The following is a 22,324-nucleotide window of genomic DNA, read 5'->3' on the forward strand; positions in this document are numbered from 1 at the left end:
TGGCTGTGAGCGTGAAGCAGGGGGATATGCTGCATGTGAGGACAGATAGCCTCATTATTTACCTAAAATACTGCCCTTGCACCCAGGGGGGGTCTGTGACAATTAAAAAAATCATTTCTTCTAACCTCCCAAAGCAAACCTTCGGTGAGAACCTTTCACTGCTCGGGGTATATTTGTCACAGCCTCAGCCTCCTGGCTCTCCTGCCCCCCAGAGCAGCACAGGAATCCCCTGGGGATGCTGAGGCAGTGGTCTAGGGTGGGGTCTGAGATTCCACATTCTAACCTGGTGGGGTTGCTGCTGCTGGCTGTGGACCATAGCCAAGGCTGAGGCCTTCGAGCCTGGTGTTTTCTGATCTAGACAGGGACAGCTGGTAGGAACGTGGGCTTTGAACATGACAGACTCTCCAAAAATCACTCTGCTCTCTGCTCCTCCCCGAAGCTGCCCTTTACCGTGTGTTCTGAAGGATGGAAACTGGGTTTCTTGCCCTGTCACGTGGCCAGCATGCTTGGCTGCACCAGGAGCCCTTGCTTATGTCTTCTGGAATGGCCAGACTGGATGTGAGTAAGTGGGAGGGCAGCTGGTTCCCAGGGAGAAGGCTGGATGAACAAGCTCAGAGCCCCTCCCGCCCGCCTGGAGAGGGGCATCTTACCTGCCGCTGGGGAAGGGTGGGAACGCCAAGGACTTGAGCTTCTTGTCCTCTGCTGCTGACAGGCAGTTTTTGATGGTCTCTTCAAGCTGTTCTTCACATTTATCGGATCCCCACTGAGGGATGTGACAGTGGATGACAAATTTGGCTGCAAGTCCGCTGGACTGGCTGACGGCAGCTGGGACATGAGAGAGAAATGCTGCAGGTAATTTCCTATGTCTTCACCTTAGGCCAGGGGATTGGGCTGGACCTCACGTGTACCTCTTAGATGCGCGGGGGACTAGGAAGCGATTGAGAAGTTGGCTGGACAACGTTCCGTGCTTCTGATGGGGACTGTACGTTTACCAGAAAGCAGGAGCTGTGTCAGAATTGCTTTGAACAGTCAGCGCAAGCTTCAGATAAACGTGTTCAATGCCAATGTGGAGCATGTGACTTTCACACGGTCTGCCAACTAGTCACTAGGTTAGGCTACCTAATCAGAGGTACACATCAGAAGCATCGCTGGCAGCTGTGGTAGGCTGAGGAATGGCCTCCCCACAGAGTCGATGCCCTAATCCCTCGAACCTGTGAATGTGACCTTACGTGGTAAAAGGGACTTTGCAGATGTGATTAAGTGAAGGATTTTGAGATGGGGAGATTATCCTGGATTATCTGGGTGAGCCCTAAATATAATCACCTGGGTCCTTGTAAGAGGGAGTCAGGAAGGTGAAAGGTAAGGAGAAGGCGATGTGACAATAGAGTAGATTGGAGTGATGCGGCCAGGAGCCAAGGGATGTCGAAACCTAGAAGCTGGAAGAGGCGGGGAACAGCTTCTCTGAGAAGGAACCAGCCCGACCAGCACCTTGATTTCAGTCTCTTAAGCCTCATTGTGGACTTCTGACCTCCAGAACTCTGAGAGAAGAAATTTGTGTTGTTTGAAGCCACTAAGTTTGTGGTAATTTGTTACAGCAGCAATAGCAAACCAATACAACAGCTGTTAGGCTTTTAACAATAGAGGTGTGTGTGTGTGTGTGTGTGTGTCCCGCCCCTCCTGACTCAGTGGGTCTGGTCTATGACTTGTGCTTAGTGATTTTAGGATCCACTGCACTTGGCTGTCCGCTCCCGCGGACAGGGACTGCGTTTTGATCAGCTCTACATCCCTGAGGAGCCTGCAGGGAGCAAGGGTTCAAAATTGGTGGTGAAATTGAATTTTGCCGGCATTGTCCCATAATTTCAGATCATAGTCCTTACTTTAACTTTTTACTCCCCCAAACCTATTTCCCGCCAGTGATAGAGATGATAAGCTCTGTGGGGGCTGAGGAGCTTGAGGGAAGTCCCGTGGCTGTTGACCCCCAGAGGAGGGGTTCGGTCTGACCCACTGGCCGCTCCCCAGCCCCTTGGGGCAGCTGCAGCTGCAGCCACGTGCTGCTTGCCCCTAAGCCCCCTGCCCGGTGGAGCTGGGGCTCTGTGCCACTCAAGGAACCACTCTGTGTCCCTGGCCTTCCTGAAGTGGCCAGGCTCTGGTCCCTACGGGCAGCATTTATAACATAAATGTGTGTCTGCTGCCTTCTGGAGCCATGTGTGGGGTTGGTTTCAAAGATTTATCTGAAATAGACGATGCCCACCTAGTTTATGAGCAGTTTTCCTAGCGCCGTCCACGGTGTTAGAGCACCTATGCCTGCATAGGTGGGTGCAGACGAGATGCGTGGGACCCCTGGTGTGTCAGCTGAGCCTGTAAGCTCCTGGCCTTCCCAGTGCCTTGCTGGGTGCCGACTCTCTGATTAGTGAATGAGTGAGTGAAAGAATCAGTCAACGCCTCCCATACTAAGGAGGTAGCAGTCACGACTGGGTGACTCTACGACCACGTACATTTGTACACCAGAAGCAGAATGTCCCTGTTGGCCTTGCAGTCTGGGGGCTGTTCTGCAGAGACCCCAGCACCCTGGGGATTGGCCCCCCTGCTTGGGGCAATTCCCTCGAGGCCGTTACTGCTCTCAGATGCTGGAGAGATTCCGGCTCTTGACAAACTGGGTTGATTTATTTTATGTATATTTAAAATATGATCATGTTACCAGCTTTTTAATGTAAAGTCCTTTTTAAATAAGAGGAATATACTCCTAATGGCAGTGTTAAGTCAAACATTTAATCAAGAAAAAGTGGCGTGCCTCTCATCCCTTTGACACCCTCTATTTACACTAGATCTTGAAGGGAGCCATGATCACACATCAGCCTAGAACAAATACTGCCATGGCCGTTGGAGATGGAGAGTATGGCTTGCAGCTGTGATGATTTGTAATGTTCTCTGGAGGTGCTGAGGGCAAGGGTCTGGTTATCTCGGGGACTGGGACACTGATATTTGGTAGAAGCACCTACTAACACTCTTTATCTGCTATGATGTCACCTGGCAAGTCACCTTCACCTGGTGAAGATCTGCGCTCTGAGGACGGCAGTGCTGCTGCAAGGAGCCTCCAGAACCTTCTCTCGGGCCAGCTCATCACAGGATGGAAGGCCCGGCACCTTCTCAGAGTCACCACAGGGAAAGGGGACTCCAGGGGGGCCCCCCTGCCCCGCTGGGCAGCTGCTACTGCTAATCCTGGTGTCCGAGACACCGCAGTTTTCCTTCTGCCTCAGTTTCCTGCAGCAGGCCCTCTTCTCCCTGCCTGTCCGGGCCCAGCGCTCGTCTCTCTGCTGCAGGTGCTGGCCCTGGGCCTGGGTGAGGGGCTCTCTGCTACCCTAGAAAAACAGATTTCATGTAAGCCATAGCCCTGGGTGGAGGCCAGAGTTTCGGCTTCCTGTAGAGGCCGTTGGAGTTTTATCCAGCCCTTGCTTAGAGCAGTGAGCTTGGCTCTGGTCCCCTCCGCACATGAGGTGACTCCGGTCCCATCACCATGTAAGAGTAGACCTCTGATGGCCCTGCATATTACTAGACCACCCTCCCCCCCACACTGCAGCTGCATGCAGCTCTTCTATCCTTGTCTACACGTATGTTTATACTTCAGTGTGGCTCTGTCTTAAAATTTTAAAAAAGAAATCCTATCTATTATTGCAATATGGTCCCCGGCTTAAACTTTCAAAGATGCCCACGTTGTCTCTATAGGGTCAGATCCAGATCCTTAGCACAGCCCGCGGGCCCAGGCTCATCTCTGGCCACTGTTTCTCTCCTCCTACCTGCCGACTCCCTGCTGGCTCATGACCCGAGCCTTCTCACACACAAAGCCCTTACTGTCACAATGTCCCTGCCCCCAAGTGGGTCTTATATCCTCATGGAGCCTCCTCTCCGCCCCAAGCAGGGCAGAGCTCTGCAATCCTGTTCCTACCTCTCTGCGCCTTCTGTGTGCCCATGTATGTGTCTGTCTTCCCTCCTAGACTGTCTAGTGCTTGAGAGCAGGAGTGGGATTTATTGTCTTCGGAGGCCCAGCATCAGGGCAGCACTTGGCACCGACTAGACGGTCACTGGGGATGGTGTGGTGGGGACACAGATCTGAAGTTGGGCCTAACCGTGAAAAAGTTACCCAATAGCCTTGAAAACAGGTGTTCAAAAAAATGTGCACAAATGTTCATAGCAGCTCTAGACACAATAGCCAAAGGTGGAAACAACCCAAGTGATGAATGGATAAACAGAATGGAATGTTAATCAGCTATAGAATGGAATGAAGTGCTGATACATGCTACAGCACGGATGAACCTCAAAAACATTGTGTTAAGTGAAAGAAGCCTACTCAATGTTTCAAGGTTGTATAATCTTGCTTATATGAAATGTCCAGAACAGGCAAATCCATAGAAACAGAAGGCAGACTGGTGGTTGCCAGTGTCTAGGGGAGGGCCTGACTGCTTAACTGGTTTCTACTGGGAGTGACAAAAAAGTTCTGGAACTAGATAGTGGTGATGGCAAACAACATTATGAATGTATGTCATGCCACTGAACTGTACACTTTTAAATGGTTACAATGGAAGATTTTATGTTATGTGTACTTTACCACACACACACAAAAGTTACCAATAGCTCCAGACCATTTTTGGGTGATCTGATGCAAACTGAATTGAACTATCCAGATGCTTTATAGTCTCTAAAGCATATGAAGTGATCTACACAGGCCTTCTCAAATGATCTGAGAGATGCCAAAGTAGCTCTCTCATTAGTTAAGGCATATTTTGCTTTGCAAACTGAATATGCACGAAGCAGGTACTGCTGGAGAGGAGGGTGGTGAGGCCGTGCTGGGAATATGGGCCCAGTTCCCCACTTACCTTCAGCTACTTCCAAAGGACCTTGGGATTTTCGAAGCTCCTTTACTGTTTCCAAGAACTCCTTCCCCCCAGCCTTTTCCAAGGCCTTCCCTGTGAAGGAGAACAATGGAAAGCCATTGTAGTTGCTCTTTTCAATGTCATTAATTACACTATTTGACATATTTTTACTAGGCCTTAAACAAACAAACAAACCATGCTTAGAAAGTAGGAATCAAACTCTGTATTTGAAATCTTGATTGCCAGTGGTCATTGGTGGCACTGGGGTCTCTGGGCTTCTGTCCAGCAGGACTTAGGTTCTAGTCTTAGAAACTTAGATTTTAGTTTTAGAAACTCTTTTAAAGGAACTTTTTAGGGAGTGATTTGGCCATAAAACAGTCACACAGCATGAATCCTAAAGGTGATCTTTTTAAAAAGTTGAGGCTCCAGTGTTGTGTGCTTGGGGTTCAGTATCCATGTTGTGTTGGTTAAATTCAGTGTCCTGATTTGATGGCAGCACCCCACACTGGGGGCAACTCACAGACCCTGCAGCCTGCCTCGTGTCACCAGCTCCTAAGCCTGGTCCCAGAGCCACCCTTGGGGATGCAGTCACATGGGGAGTCCAGGCCCTAGGTGACAGATGGCTCAGCAGGAACCTCTGGGTGAAGAGCTCTGGGATCCTGTTCCCATCTCATGACCACCTGTGTGTTGTAAGTCCTTGGGGCCACAGGACAGACACAGGCCCAGGGCAGCCAGGAATGTTGTTCCCCCAACCTGGGCCTCGATTTTCAAAGGAAAAATGCAGAAATTTGTGAGGTTAATCTCTAAGGACCTTCCTGCTGGGAGATCCCTCAAGTTTTTGATGTTAAGATAATTCCTTACTCACTATTTCAGGGTTGTGCTTCCACAGAGGTCAAGTGGGACCCCCAGAAGATGGCAGGACTCCCCCTCTGGCCCAGCAGGAACCCCACCTCTGTGCAACAGGGGATCCTCATGCCTCAAGATGACATATGGGTGTTTTGTCCAGACTAGGATGACCTGCTCTCCAGTGGGCGGTGAGGTATTTTTTCTTCCAATGAATCTGGTGATCTAGATGTCTTGGGCAAGTCTCAGCTCTCTCTCTATGGTTATGAATTGTTGTTATTATTATTCAGTTCATAGGCTTCCCTAGAGGCTGGGCAAGGGAGCTCCCCCACTCCACACTCAGACACTCAAGTATATTTGGAAACCACAGTACATTGTGCAGATCATTTAGGAAAAATGTCTATCCCAGCAGTCACTTCCCACTGGGATGGGGTGGAGAAGGGAGGGGGTTTTTTCATGAATGCGCTTGGGTTTCAGTGACACAATGTGGACACGGTGATCACAGGCTATGCCAAGTGCTTCTCAGTGCCCTTTCTGGCCCTCAGACTCCTGGCCAGTGTTGGTCTGCTGTGTCACAGAAGCCTGGAGCAGGCTGGGACCCGCAGCTGGTGGCCAGGTTCCCACTGGGCAGCAGGGGAACTAGGTCTGAGTGGCTGCACTCTGCACTCACGTCAGAGCCAGATGGGGACGTGTGACAGGCAAGGTGAGTCCACCCACTTCCCTTAAGACCTTTAAGAAGACAGCAGCCTGGAGAGCTGATGCGGGACTGTCTGTCTGTGGAAGCCTCCAGTGAAGAAACGAAGAAGGAATGCTTGAATTAGAATAGTCCCACCTTGACAAACCTGGAGAAGGAGCATCACTGGGAGACAACTGGGCATTATGTGCCTCCTGATGGCAGAACATTCCATCACTGGCCAAGTAGTTTTGCCAAAAATGTTTGAACCTGAATCTCATTAAGCCTCTAGATCCAACTACCAACTTATAAGAAAGACAGAGAAGAGACATGTTTAACGACACCAGGAAGATGCAATCAGCAAAATCCAGACTGCGGGAAACCCTACAGGACAAATGGCCCGGCTTCCTCAACAAATAAATTGTAAAAGTGAAAAAAAAAGAGAGAGAGATGAAGGGGGAACCTGTGGGTTATAAGAGACTTATCAACCAATTGCAACGTGTGGACTTATTTGGATCCTGAATCAAATAAACAAATAAAAACAATAAATTGACGTTTATGATGCAATTGGAATTTGAACACATACTGGATATTTGATGATATTAAGTTAATTTTTTTAGTTGTGCTAATGGTGTTGTGGTTATGTTGTTAAAAAAATAGCCCTTGTCATTCTGAAATATTCACAGAGAAAATAATACGATGCCTGGTGGGGGAGGGGAGGGGGAGAGCTGAAACAAACGTGGTCTTGGGTTGATGATACTGCAGCTGGGTGAGTGGAGTTTCATTACACTCGTCTGCTATTTTTGTGTATGCTCGAACTTTTCTGTAATAACATATAATGGTTTAAAAAGAATAAATCAGGGCCTTATCTGCATGGGGTGACTGGTTTGGGTGACAGTAGTGGAGAATGGAACCATGATGGGAGGGATGCCTTCTGACAACTCAGCAACAATAAAGACTATCATTTATCAGATGCCTAGGAGCCCTGCACTGTGCTGAGCCCCATCCATGCGTTATCTTATTTAGTCTTCACCATACCTATGGGACACATACTACTGTTATCGTCACTGGTGAGGAAACTGAGGTTCAGAGAGGTTAAGAAACCTGCCTAAAGTCACACAGCTAGGAAGTGATTCATAAAATCCAGGACACAGACCCTTGCTGGCTCCAGAACCTCCACTGCTGGAATCTGAGCTTGAGATTTTGCTTGAATGCCAGCATTCTTTCTCTTCTACTATCACCACGCCACTTAAAAAAATAGAAATATCTTTATTGTTTTCCTGATATGAAAATGCAAATACCATAGAAATGATAAAGTAGGAATGTTGCAACTTGTTTTGTTTGTGAGAAGCTAGGACGCACTTCCAAACAGAGCTCAAGATTAAGGCCACCAGGGGGAGTCTTCCCACAGGGGAGGCGTTGAGGGCAGTTGGTAGGGCCTGGCCTGGGTTTGAAGAATGGAGAGCGAATTTTCACCGTCTCTGTTTGTGTGTGAGAAAAGTCCTGTTGCTCTGTATTGCTGTTTGTCCCCCCGCCCTCTCCCTGAGTGCTGTCCTATCTCCTTTTCAGCAAAGCAGGTGGCCTCTGACGCCAAGAGGGAAGCATAGGTGAACCCAGCAGCCTGGGGCCCTGTGCTATCACACAGGGCTGGGCTACTAGTAACTGCCCGACATCGCCCACCTCGGAAGCCAGCCCTGCATCCTAGGGACAAAGCCCTTTGCTCACTTCACTCTCTCAACGGAGAATTTCAGTCACTTCTGTCTTATAAAATGGATGAGATGGTGACCATTTCGTATGTTATTATTTCTAGTGCCCTTGATAGCTTACCCCCCCAAGCTCCTCCACCTAGCCTGGGGACAGCTCCCCTACCACTCGTGGGACAGGGGGCAATCCAGTGGTAAAGTAACTCAAGGTGTAGCCTTTCAGACAGCCTAACTTTCCCCAGATGTCCATTTCCTTTTTACCAATGGGGTTCTCAATAGTTAAGCTTAAAACTTATGTAAAGTTTTACCGGAAACATGTACAGCAATGTTCATAGCAGTATTACTGATTATAGCCCAAACTGGAAACTACCCAAATGCCACCAGTGGTAGAACAGATCAAAAACTGTGGTATATCCCTACAGTGGAATACTGCACAGCAAAGAAAATGAATGAACTACACCACACTCAGCAACACGGTGGGCTTCACAAATACAAAGTGAGCAAAGGAGCCAGACACAAAAGAAGACATAATGTGTGATTTCATTTCTATAAAATCCACAAAAGATGACACCCTTTGATGCTGTCAGAAGACAGGACAGTGGTGACCCTTGGAGGGAATGGCAACTGGGAGTGGAGGAGAGGGGAGAAGGGGGACTTCTGGGGTGCTGGTAAGGTTCTGCTCATGATCAAGGCACTGGTTACAGTTGTGTTCACTTTGAGAAAAATTCATCAAGCTGTGCATGAATGATCGGTTTTTATATAATACTTCAATAAAAATTTCAAAAATATATGCAGACTTAAAATTAGTTATCCTCTAGTAATGATGTTCAATTACATACAAAGGCAGAGTTTCACATGGTCCCCCAAGCAGGAGATATCCAGTTGACAATGACCACCTTCACAAGAATCCGCCTGAACACTGGGCTATTCTACGGCACGTCTACCGAAGTCTCAGGACCTTACCTATATCTTCCTTGAGGTCGATTTCGGCTGTAGTTGGGTGGACAATGCCCTCCACTCTCATGGAGCCAATATGGCTGATGTCACTCTGGGTCAAGGAGAGCTGTGTTAGGAAGAGAAGATGGAGAGTGTGGGAAAGATCAAATCCTATTAAAAATCTTGCCATGGTACCTCACGTCTGTTAATTCTCTCGATTATTTATACTGAATGTCAACAGAAAGGGCTGCATGCCGGAGCAACCGTATCAAGTTTCCCAGGTGTTTGGTTTTCAGTAGGCTCTTCTGAGCTCAGTGGACGTGATTTTCCCTCTGAGGCTAGCAGCAGGCAACAGCTCTGCCCCCTTCCAGGAGCAGGAATGGGACCTCCCCTCCCCTTCCTGTCCCTATAGCTGTGCCTTCATTTCCCAATCCGGGTGGCCTTGGTGTCGGTGACGTGTTCTCTGAGTAGCTCCTGCAAGGGAGCAGGGCTTGCTCTCTCCTGTGCCCTCAGCACAGAACTTTGGGGGCAGGAATGCGAAGCCGACGACCTTGCTTGAGAGAAGTGACGGGCTCCGGGATTCTGACCTGCCTGTGTCTGGCCACCTTGCCTTCTGGGGACCACATTCTTGGCTACACTTGTGAAATGCTGCCCTATGTGTTCATAGCTGAGGGGAATGGAAGGCATTCTCCATCGTCTCCCCATGTGAGCAAGAACTTTATGCTCCCCTAGAGAAGTAAGAGAAAGCTAATCGTCATGGAACTATGGACGGCCCCTAGAGGGGACATAAATTCCACCTCTTTGCTTCCCTGCCTTCATCAGCGATGAATTAGGAACCTGCCACGTTTATGCTCTCTTCCTATAACATGCTCTTCCCAGCTGCTTCAAGAGCGGTTCATACTATTATCAGGCTGCAAACATTTGGCTACCAGAGACATGATTAACCGACGGTTTCCTCGTGTATCTTATTTCAGCCCCAGTTGACTTGGCAGATAAATGATCTGTTCCGTAAACTTTATGCTTGTGGGAATGAATTATTTGCATGTCTGGCTAGGCTGCTGTTGTGCTGCTGAAAACTGTTCAAATGTATAGCCCTGTTCGTTTTCTTTCTGCCGTCGAGAAAGGCAAGCGGACTGAATTATTGGCAAATAATTCATTTCTAACACCAGGGATATTCAGGAAACATATATTTCTATTTTCTTTCTTTGATACATGACATTGAACCATGTAAGGCGGAGCTCCCAAAGCCTGCTGGAGACAGTTGGCTATGGATTTTTCGGTGGGCACAGAAATAACTGAAGCATGAGGAATTCCCAGCAAAACCAGTCATGCCGTCCCATCCACTGACTAGAAAGATTCCCTCTGCTTACCTTTGGCTGACCAATGTCTGCACAAACAATTCTCAGCACTAAAGAGCTTGTTTACTCTCACGATGCAGACACTGCCATAGCTCTTTAGTTTAAAAATGAATAATTCAAGAGCAGAGTGAAAGCCGTATTAGGGGAGCAGGGGATGAAGGCGGCATCATTGCTCGTAAACAGTAGGTTATAAAAATGCAGTAGTGTTTTACGACAGCACATCACGATTCTCTTTATTACCTTCTGCCCTAGAACAAGGCTCTTTGAAGACAGGATGGTGAATCCATCGCCTGGCCCATCCTCAGAGGTAGAATTTGAAGTTCCTTCCTTATCGCTGTCCTTCGGTTTGGACTGTTGGTGGAAATCAGAAGGACAAATGGGAAATAATCCAGAAAAAGCCTGAAGTGCCTTTATTAGGTTCTTCCCATGGCTCCCACCAACTTGGATGGGAAAGGAAGTGTTTAGGCGTTAAGATGTGCCGTTTTGATGGAGGGGAGCAAGGGAGAGCAATATGAGGGGAGGAAAGAGTACCGCCAAAACCAGAGTGTGTAAGGGCTTCCCACGGACCTGGAGGCCTCCCTCAGACCTGGACACGGCGCGTCATTCTGCTGTTTTCAGTGCCTGCCGCTCATGACAAGCGTCAGAACCAAGTGGGGTCATTCATCGCACACTGCTCAACCTCCCTTCTCCCCAGGATTTCCCTGGGGTGCGGTGGCAGTGGGGGAACTCATGCACTCTTTTGTGTTATCACGGAGGTCTGTGGAATGAAAATCTGATTGCCTCTGGAGCAGCGCTGTCCAATAGAACTTTCTGCCACCATGGAAATGTTCTATGTTGGTGCTGCTCAGTGCTTCTGAGCACCTGAAATGTGGCTGGTGCATCCGAGGAACTGTATTTCGAATTTGATTTAGTCTTAATTAATTTTAATTCAAATGCAAATAGCCACATGTGGCTAGCGGTTATCGTGTTGGGCAGCACATGAAAGGATCGTTCCACAAAGGGCGTTGCCGAGCTCTAGCTATGCAGCGTATCAGGCTGTCTGAACACCTGAAATTCCACTGGCTGGACCCAGACAACCATCCAGGGGAGACTGGAGAGATTTTAGTACATAACACGGGGCTCTGTAGGGAAATGAAAGTGGAGTTCCAGGCTAGCCCCTCTCACTTAAGATTTTGGTGGGGGCAGTGGAAGGGATCTGGAAATATGAAAACTAGCCATGGTTTGGGTTTGGAAACTTCTAGTGAACCCTGCTGGATGATTTGAGCTCCAGTTGCAAAGGCCCTTTATTCTACATACACATTCCTGTCATTTTCTCCCAGCACCAAGCTGCGGAGAGTCCTCAGTCCCTCAGCGATGCTGCCTATGCCCTCATCTTTAGATCATTCGACTTTCCTCCTGTTCTGAAAGTCCCTCGCTCACAGATGCAGCCGGGCTCACCTTTTTGGATGTCCGTGGTTTGGCAGCCTTGGATTTCTTGCCCCCCTTCTTGCCTGACGTGGCCTTCCTTCCTCTTTTCTCTGGGGGAGGAGAGAGGATAGTTTCCGACTTGCCTTTGGTCCCTCGCTTTTTGGCCAGCAGTTCAGGGTGAATTCTGGGCAGGACGCCTCCACTGGCGATGGTCACTCCTTTTAACAGCTGAAGAGAGAAAACGCACAAGCTCAGGCGGCAAAGACCTTGCTGGTGCTGGATTTAATACAGTTCTGACTGTTGGCAAAACAAGTGTTAAATCTGGTCTTTGCTTTCTCGAAGACGCTGCAGAATATGCAGTTTAATTCGCTTTCCCCTGTTTTGCTTGTAGAGCCTGTCTTTGTAGGTATCCAGGCATCCTGTGATTTTGTCCAGAAAGCAAAATAAGCAAAGCAAAGTGAAGGGTTATAGAGGTTGAAACCAGGGATGTTGCCCAGGGCTCTGGAATTCCAGACATAACAGAGGATAAAGAGCTTCACACATGGGAAGCACAGCTTGACAAAACTGGGTTCAAAAGTCAATACTCAGACTCGACCCAGCTGACAACAGACCAGTGGTCTCCACACTTTGGACCATGCATTCCATCAGTAGAATATGTTTGACCGTGTACCTCCCAAATGATACATGTTTCCTTTCACAAATCGACATGCGCCACCACGCAAATACACTCTGCACATCCTAAGTGGCACCACTCCAAGTGTGGTCTGTGACCAGGGCTGGTCCACAAACTGCCAGTTACCTGTCTGAGGCAAAAGAAGTACAGAAATTGCAAGGCAGAGTCTAGAAACTTTTATAGCAAACTGACAGAGTTATTGGATATCTATTGGATCTAATAAAAAATTGAGGGTTGTAGTTTGTATGTCTTTGTTTTTTATTTTTATAGTGATTATTTTTTACTGTATTTTTGGAAATTATCAGTCCACAATGGATTGAAGATGAGAACTGATTCTTCACCACAGACAATTTGAGAAGAATGAGATTAGAAAATAAATATAAATAAAAATTCTTATCCTATTTACCTGCCACTTTGCACATCCTTGGAGGGGATTCACTCTACTTTGGAGTCAGTTCTAAAATACAGAGGGTCAGTCCTAATATATAAAGACGGACTCTCCTGCCCTCATCAGAATAAATCATCAACAAAGTTGGGGCAAAGAAACCGTAAAGAGAATAACATGTGTGCGCTGCACATTTGCCAGCAACACACAGAGCTTGCTTTAAAGAGGAAAAGAAGGTCTGGCGGGACCCAGAATATATAACAAGACCTATTCCAGAGGCAATTTTCTTTACAATCTGAATGATATAGCTGGAAGAACTTCTTCTCTTATATGATCAGAATTCTTTTGTATAAAAGTGACCTGGAACTGAGGCAGTAACGGTTTGTAACCGGCAGAGTCCACATGCAGTGGCGTGTTTGGTAAACCCATTCTGTGGCCTGTCTCCAGGCTCCACACGTACCTGGTTGAGCTCCTCGTCGTTGGCAACTGCCAGCAGGATGTGTCTCGGGGCTATCCGGGCCTTCTTGTTGTCTCTCGCGGCATTCCCAGCCAATTCTAGAATTTCCGCTGAAATGACAAGGGGGAGTTAATATGCAATCACAGAAAAGGGTCTGAGCTTTCTAAAGCTTTCTTTTGGAAATGGACTTTGAGTTTGATCACATTTATTCATTTGTGAGTTTTATGTCTGGGCCTGAAAAGAAATCCAGAAGACTGAAAAGAACTCAGGTCATAGACAAGTAAGATATTTTAGCAAGACCTGATACATGATCCTGTGGCAAAGTCTTCTGGTTGTCCCTCAACATTAATTCTCCCTCAGTTTCCTCAGTATATGGACCTCTGACTTTTTGCTGAGCCCATAACCATAGGAAGGAAGACAGTATTTCCCAACCTCCCTTATTGATAAGTGTGGTCATGTGACTAAGTTCTGGCCAATGAAAGGCAAGCAGTTGTGTTGTATGGTACTTGTGGGAAGTGTCCATCAAAGAAGGGACTGTGCCCTTCTTCCCTTTCTACTGGTGGATGGAGGACATGATGGCTGGAATTTGAGCAGCCACCTTTGAGCAAAAGGAAGAAGTTGTAAATGAAAGAGCAACAGATAGATGGGACCTGAGTCTCTTATGGCAGTGGAGTCTTCTTATCAACCTGGACTGTCTTCTATAGACGTCTTTTGTGTGCGAGAGAGACTTGCTTGTTTAAGCCACTGTTAGCAGAAGTTAATCCTGACCAAAACAGAACCGTAACATAGCACCTGAGTTTCTTCCAGTCTACAGAGAGCAGGACCATCTCTAAAAAGATTAGCGATAAAGGTAAAGTCTGTCTTTGGTACTCATTGGGATCCCTGTCAGAATTTCCTTTTCCTCGTCACTTGATACCCTAGATCCCTCCTGTCCTAAAGGAAAGTGGATGGGAGGAACTGACTTATACTGTGGGATGAGGAAATGCTTAACCCGAAAAGTGAATTCCTAGTGAAGGTACCTATGAGACCTGGGAAAGAAGGTAGCTTGGGGCTCAAGGGATTTTCACATATCCCTCAGGACTTAGGCATGACTCTGACGTTAACAAACATGTCATTTGGTAAAAAGTTGATAAAAAGGAATTTTCCTAAAACTATTTCACATGCTATCAAAATTTTTGAGTCAAAATTTAAAAAATCTATAGAATTGGTTTACACCATCTGTATACTTTTCCCCTTCCTCATCTGTCTTATTTTGTTATTTTTCTTTCTTCCTCAATTTTAAAGGATGGTCTGCTAAATCAAATTTGTCTGCCTTCAAAAGTATGAATGAGCCTTTAAAGACAAATTCTTGCCTTTAGAAAGCTGGAGGCAATGTGCCAATGTCTTGTCTCACTGATAACGTGGGGGAAAAAAGTATGTGTGCATGAATATCTTGTGTATGTGTGTATGTGTGTGTCGGGGGGATATTCTGGTACCATGGCATAAATACTAAACCCTAAAATTAACAGGCGATTCTGTATGAGTCTTTACAATCAGCCTAATTTGAAACAAAATAGCACATGAAATTGACATCATTCATAAAATCTATGGCAATAAAGAAAACCCTTGGCATAAGTATGCCATATTAACTAAGCAAATGTGATTAATAAAAAATTAGAATAAAATAAGCATTAGAGTTAAATATTTGTATGGCATTTCCATAAAGAAAAGAGCTAAATCACTGCAAATTCCTTCTCACGCCATCTTTTCCAGGTTATCAGGCAATGACTATTGTGTTTACCAACAATTCATTTATACAGTGACTGTGTTTGCTGAGTCAAAGATTGAGGCACTGTAGGTTGAGATGTAGGAGCATGCTCGTTGGGACAATGGATAGAGTATTTGAAATTAATGCTGTATTAGATAATCTGGTTTGCTGCATTCAAGGCTGCTGCCCAACCCTTTATTTCTCTTAAAAAGGGTTCCCTTCCAAAAGGAATGTCGTTATAAAGCGGTCACACATAGGCTTGCTTTATGACTCTAGGTTAAATGTACAGCTCCCCATTCTGCTCAATATGAAGAGGTTTCTTGCCCCTGCTCATCTTGGGGGCCTTCCACCTGGCAGAAAGGGGCACTCCGCTCACCTTTTTCTAGATAGGTGGTTGGGTGGGGGTCAAGGAACCTCCCAATTTTAAGCTTCTGAGCAATAGAATTTAATGGAGCATCTTGGACCATCACTTGCCTGCCTCTGTGACCTGCACTTGGAGGAAGCAGTTGGGCATCCTCCCAAGTTCATCAAATTAGCCGTCAGTGTGAGAGCAGGGCTAATGGGAAGCCTGCATGCTTGCAGCCTTCAGGAAGGCCCTGAAGGTCAGGTTATTTTCAGCCTGACAGAGAGATGCACAGACATTGGATTCACAGAAGGAAAATCTGGCAGCACAGGAAGAGACTAAAGGCAGTGATTCAGCAGGTGGCACGATGCAGGGCCTACAGGTGAGGCTCAGCCTCAGGTGAGGAGCGTGCACCTAGGCTCCTGGACCAGCCCTTCTGAAATAAGTTATGAGAAAGAAACCTTGACTTTGTGCTCTAGTGCAAAAGCAGAGGTAGAACTTTTTTCTTTAGAGAGAAAAACTTCCTAGTAATACACAGCAGAAAATCTAGACCAAGGAGTTCTTTTCTCTGTTGGATATTTAGTCTGAACACTCCTTGGGACAGGGACTTTACCATTTAAATGTCTGAAATAACATTAATCATTATTAATGTTTTCAAATGTTATTATGACAAATACATTCACACTAACTATAAAAGTTTGCTACACTCTTGAGTGATTTTATTGATCTTGGGAACACAAGTATCCTTCTATTGGCAATCAATAGGAAAATGGGATTTATATAGTACAAATTTGTTTCACTGCAAATTTTGTGGGAAGATCATTATTCTGTGAAGTGGTGGAGACTTCTATGGAAGTCTCTAGACTTCCACAGCAAACCCCTCACTTCTTGGAAGTCACACTTCCGGCAATAGTAACCATCTGGAATACAGCTGAAAATCTGTAGAAAAGGAAAATGACTTCTGTAGCTAAAAGGGATGTTGGAAAGCTCATCATGCACGTTATTTTGGGAGAGGCTGTGTCCTCTCATTTTGTACACAATCGAAACCAACACTGGCTATCCCAGCCCACAGGAGATGGGAAATACCACATTAAATGGAGAGTTGAGACAGAGGGCACGCAGCGGCCACTCCTTCAAGACTGTCTCCTCCCTGGCCCTTCCTGCTTGTCCACTTGCCCACCAGGTGACGCTGCCCCTGGGGCTCCGTCTGGGCCCCCTGTTCTGCTCGGGCCATGCAGTCTTCCAGGGAAATCCCATCCATTCATGGCTCCAGCCTCCACCCACCTGCCCATATTACCAGATCTGCACCTCCAGCCCTGCTGTGATGGCACCGGGACAGCCTCACCTGGGCGCTCCACAGGTAAATCAAACTCATCACATCCCCAAACCCAACTCACTCCCCTACACCTGCTCCTCCCATTGCCCTTGGGACTGACAGCTCCTCCAGAGACCTGGGAGGCATTCTCTACCCTGCCCTCTCCCTCTCCCCAGCTCCTCCTGCCCTGGACAATCTCATACAGCTTTGCCCCTCTTCTCCACGCTTCTTGCCTGCCATTACCTGAGTTAAGGCTCTCCTCTCTTGGCGCCCAGATAATTGCTACGGGTGTCTAAACGGTTTCCCCGCCCCCAGTTTTGTTCTCCTCTAGATCCCTGCCAACAAGGCCATCACTGGCCCATAGGTACCTTTGTGCAAATTAGAAAAAGACATCCCTTCCTCAAGACACTTGACTTCCCTGATTTTGTTAGCACAACACCCTTTACTGCCATCTGCTGGAAATGCTCATAATAATATACAAATCTTTGAGGTCTATAATGTGAAAGACAACTTCCTTAAATACATGTCCTCACGCAGCATATAACTTGCACAATCATACACATGGCCCTGGCTGCCAAAGCGATCTTTTCAAAACACAAATGTAATAAATGAAAATCATTAGATAAAAAAATGCTTGTGTTAAATAGATAAACCCAATGGTCTGGAAATGATGTGTAAATGATGGGTTTCTATGTTACACAATGATTTCATGAGGTGCCTTGAAACTCAATTCTGTTTTAAGACTTATTTGTCCTGTCAATTAAAAATATATTATAGGGCCGGCCTGGTGGCATAGTGGTTAAGTTCGTGTGCTCCACTTCGGAGGCCCGGGTTTCAGAGGTTCACATCCCTCCTGGGTGCAGACGTACCCACTGCTTATCAAGCCAAGCTGTGGCAGGCGTCCCACATATAAAGTAGAGGAGGATTCTCACATATAAAGTAGAGGAGGATGGGCACAGATGTTAGCCCAGGGCCAATCTTCCTCAGCAAAAAGAGGAGGAGCTAACACCTGACAACAGGTGTTAGCTCACCGCTGATCTTCCTCACACACACACAAAATATATATTATAGAACATTTTCTCACCATAAAATGATTATATATTATTCATTCTCAATATCTTACATTTATTTTATATCAATTATTGATAAATACAAAATCCTTTTCTGGAATTTGAGTTGCTTCTTCAGTCCATTATTCCTCACTTTAATTGGAGATGTGACCTGGGCCAACATTTACAGATGGACGAACTGAAGTATGAATGCATGTCCACTCTGGGAGGCTCAAGGCTGGCTCAGGTGGACGGGATAATCTAGACAAGCAGTTCAGCATGCATTCATTGCCGGACTGTGCAACCTCCTCAAGCTGGGACTAGAGACTGTCTGGCTCTAACATCATGATGATGTGTGAATCTGGGGCCAACCAGGCAGCCAGTCCAGAGAAATCAGGCAAGGCAGACTGCTCTCTCTCGTCCACAGTTGCTGAAAATTTGTGCAACTTTCTTTTTGGCTAAATAGCCCCCAGCCTTCTCTTACTGACCATTCCTGCGGCCCCAGGTTCCCTCTCAGAGGCAGTAAGTGGGAGAGAGGAACTTCAGAGACCATAGACATGAATCCAAGAGGAGAAGTAAACTGGCCAGAGGAAATCACCGATCAGGCTAGCGGCTCCCAGGACATCAGCGGGAGAACCACAGCTCACTGCAGGGATGAAGAGATCTGTCTGCTACTGAGATTTAGGCAGGAGGTAACAGCTGAACACTGCAACTTAAAATCATGTTATAAGGGTCAATTAGGAGGGACTGTGATAGTATACGTGTGAGAGGAGGGTGGCTGCGAGAGGCTGACATCCCTATATGGGGACAGTGTGGTGTGCCATTTGTTCCCAGCTGCTCCTCCCTGAGAGCTGGAGGAGGTGCCTTCCACTCTTGGCAGAGCCTCCACCCAGCTCTGGAGTCCCCAGGGCCTCACTTCTCCAACAGGCTCCTTGCCTCTAGCATCTATAGCTTCTCTCCCCCTAGCAGGGATGCTGTACCTTGTTAGGACCAGGAATCCCTTTGGTAGCCTGGTGAGGCCCATGGACCCCTTCTCAGAACAATGGTTGATTTTTTTCTTATTGTAGTAGGACACACATAACATAAAATTTACCATTATAACCATTTTTAAGTGAATAACTCAGTGGCATTAATTACATTCACAATGTTGTACAACCATCACCACTATCCATCTCCAAAACTTTTTCATCATCCTAAATGGAAACTCCATACCCATTAAACTATAACTCCCCACCCCCAGTCCTCCTCAGCCCCTGGCAACACCATTCTACTTTCTGTCTCTATGGATTTTCCTATTCTAGATAACTCATATAACTGAAATCATGAAAGATTTCTCCTTTCATGTCTGGCTTATTTCACTTAGCGTAATGTCTTCAGGGTTCAGCCATGTTGTAGCATGTGTCAGAATTTAATTCTTTTTTATGGCTGAATAGTATCCATTGTATGAATAGACCACATTTTGCTTATCCATTCATCTGTTGGTGGACACTTGGGTTGTTTCCACTTTTTTTTTTTTTTAAAGATTTTATTTATTCATTTTTTCCCCTCAAAGCCCCAGTAGATAGTTGTATGTCATAGGTTCACATCCTTCTAGTTGCTGTACGTGGGACCCGGCCTCGCGTTGGACGGAGAAGTGGTGCCCTGGGGTGTGCCCGGGATCCGAACCCGGGCCGCCAGCATCAGAGCGCGTGCACTTAACCGCCAAGCCACGGAGCCGGCCCGGGTTGTTTCCACTTTTTGGCTGTTGTGAATAATGCTGCTATGAACTTTTGTATATAAGTATGTGTTTAAGTCTCTGATTTCAATTCTTTTGGGCATATACCTTGGAGTAGAACTGCTGGATCATATGGTCATTCTGTTTAACATTTTGAGGAACCACCGAACTGTTTTCCACAGTGACTGCACCATATTACATTCCCACCAGCAATGTACAGGATTCCAATTTCCCTACATCCTCATCAACACCTGCCATTTGTTTTTTTTATAATAGTCATTCTAATGAGTGTCAGGATAAAGTTTTAAATGCATAAAATAAAATATATAGGATGACAAAGAAAACCAATTACACTGAAATATAGTTTGAAAGTATTAAAAATCTGGGTTATAGTAGTCTATATGCTTCTTTATTAATGCATTAAATAACAAGATCTGGTGGCAGGCGATTTTTCCTTCTACTGTGATTCTGAGGTAAGGAAAAATGTGAATGATATTCTAGATATCTATAACCATGGGAATATAATAAGAAAATGTCAGTGATTTCAAGGGGTGAAAAGTCCCAGGAGTTGCCGTAACTACCATGGTTTGTTGCCCACATTCACACAGGAAGGAAATGCTCAACTTCAGGTTTGGTTAGTGAAACTAGAGATGGAATCTGAGGACCCGGCACAAGCCTCTTCTGTGTCACACCCTGTCCCTCCTCCCTCCCCACCAGCTGTCGTCCCTTCTTTTCCCTTCTTCTGGGCCAAACTTCCCAGAAGAGTCCCCACCCCCTTTCTCTCCCGTCCACACCTCCCACTCCTCAACCCACTGCCTTTGGCTTTGACCACCCACACTGTCCTCGCCAAGGTCACCATGGCCTTGAGGTGGCTAGATCTGTTGTCCTTCTCTGGTTTTATCAGCGTGACCTCTGAGGGTTACTGACTCCCTCTCTCTTCCCTTGGTCTCCAGGGCACCAACTCTCACACTTTTCCTCCTTAACCTCTGGCTGCCCTCCTCAGCCTCCTTCGCTACCCTTTCCCCACTACCTGGGCATGATGGTGCCACTTGGGCTGGTCCAGGGCTCTCCAGTCTTGTCGCTGCACTCTCTCTGGGTGACCTCACTCACTCCCGTGGCCTTCACTGCACCTGCCCATGGTGCCTGCATCTGCCCCTCCAGCCCACAGCTTCCTCCTGGGCTCCGGACACTCAATATTGGCAATAGCCGCACTGACAAGATGCTACCATGTGCCTGGAGCGGTGCTCAGCACTTTTCATGCATTATCTTATGTGACCCCACAATGACACTATGAGCGTAAGGCAACATACCTAACGGTTCTTAGGCAGAGCCAGAATCCAGTGTTCCTAACCACTCTGCCCTCCTGGGCATCCTGTAGACACCAAAACCCTCCAGGTCCCAAACTGAGCCCCTCACCCTGCATCCTGTTTCTCCTCCTTTGTTTCCTACTCCAGCTACAGGCACCATTCTCCATGCACCAGCTACTTTCCTCTCTTCTCTTCCTCTTGGCCAGACTCTTTATACGAATTCTCCAAGCCTTGTGGAGTGGAGTCCACATCTCCACTCCTCAGCCCATGGCAGCCCAAGGCTGAAAGGTTCCTGCCATCCTTGATGCCCCTCCCCCCTCATCCAATCTATTATTGGGCAGAGCTGACCTTACCCTCCAGATATCTTCCAAATTTGTCCATTTCTTCTCATCATCCCCACTGTGTACCCCAGTCCTGGACACTGTCAATTCTCAAAAGTGACACTAAAACAGCTCCCAGTGGTTTCCTGGACTCTGATCTTGCTTCCTACCAACTGTTCTCCACCTAAAGGCTAAGTGATGCCCCCAAAATGCCACCTCCTCCTTAGATGCCTTCCCCTGGCATGTGTGTGCAAAACGTGCATGTTCTCATCATGGCCTCAAGGACCTGCCTGCCCATGTCCCCCATCTCATTTCTCACCCCCACCCTCACCTCTTTCCCAGCTCTGCTCCAGGTACATGACCTTCCTCCAGTTTCTGGAAGGGGCCACACACTTCCTCCAAACTCTAGGTCTTCACCCTTGTTCCTCTCCAACCTGACAATCTCCCCCTAGTTCAACCCCCCATCTGAATCTAGTTAATTCCTACTAATTACCCATCCTAGCTGCCATCAGAATCATGTGGGGAGATTTAAAAAATCTTGATGCCCAGAACATAGTCCAGAATCTCTGGGGGTGAGATCCAGGCATCAGGATTTTAAATCAATCAACTTGAGAACAACCAGGGTTGAGAACTTGGTTTTGGTCCTAACAACCCTTGCTTTATAACAGGCTGTCCCCCCCACCCCCCCGCCCACACTCACACATTTCCCAAAGCACCTCTGACTTCCCTGCCCACCATGCATGTCATCTTATTGCGATGTGTTTAATGCTGTAGGAATGTCAGCCCAGTGAAGGCAGGATCACGTCTGTCTGTTTTCCACTATATCTTCAAGGCCTGATCCAAAGGAGAAACTCAGTCAATATTTGTGTCACGAAGGTTGAAGGTCATTTCAAAGGTGACAGGAGACTTTCACACTTTGAACCCCTTTTTTCAAACAAAATCAATTGATGCCCCCTCCAAAAAAATACAACTAACAAAAATACCCCTTTTATTTACTCAACAATGGCCTGCAATTCCGCTAATAATGATTCATTCTTTTGGCTTAAAACTCCTTGTCTTATTATTATTTATTTTTTTTGCTGAGGAAGACTGGCCCTGAGCTAACATCCATGCCGATCTTCCTCCACTTTATGTGGGACACCGCCACACCATGGCCTGACAAGTGGTGCGTCGGTGTGCGCCTGGGATCCTCCGAACCGGGCTGCCAGCAGCGGAGCGCAGGCACT

At 46.9% G+C, this 22,324-nt stretch overlaps 1 protein-coding gene across 1 annotated transcript in view; it reads right to left on the reverse strand.

Moving 5' to 3' along the window:
* Positions 1-22,324, reverse strand: part of LOC131407141 (core histone macro-H2A.2) — a 46,840-nt gene that overhangs the window by 1,722 nt on the left and 22,794 nt on the right. Inside the window, exons 3-8 of the mRNA XM_058543286.1 lie at positions 13,307-13,413; positions 11,819-12,016; positions 10,622-10,732; positions 9,051-9,150; positions 4,872-4,961; positions 651-825 (exon numbers count right to left, since the gene is read on the reverse strand). Coding sequence (XP_058399269.1) covers positions 651-825; positions 4,872-4,961; positions 9,051-9,150; positions 10,622-10,732; positions 11,819-12,016; positions 13,307-13,413 — 781 coding nt within the window. The remainder of the gene's footprint in view (positions 1-650; positions 826-4,871; positions 4,962-9,050; positions 9,151-10,621; positions 10,733-11,818; positions 12,017-13,306; positions 13,414-22,324) is intronic.

Source organism: Diceros bicornis, chromosome 6 (assembly GCF_020826845.1).
Source record: "Diceros bicornis minor isolate mBicDic1 chromosome 6, mDicBic1.mat.cur, whole genome shotgun sequence".
NCBI lineage: Eukaryota > Metazoa > Chordata > Mammalia > Perissodactyla > Rhinocerotidae > Diceros > Diceros bicornis.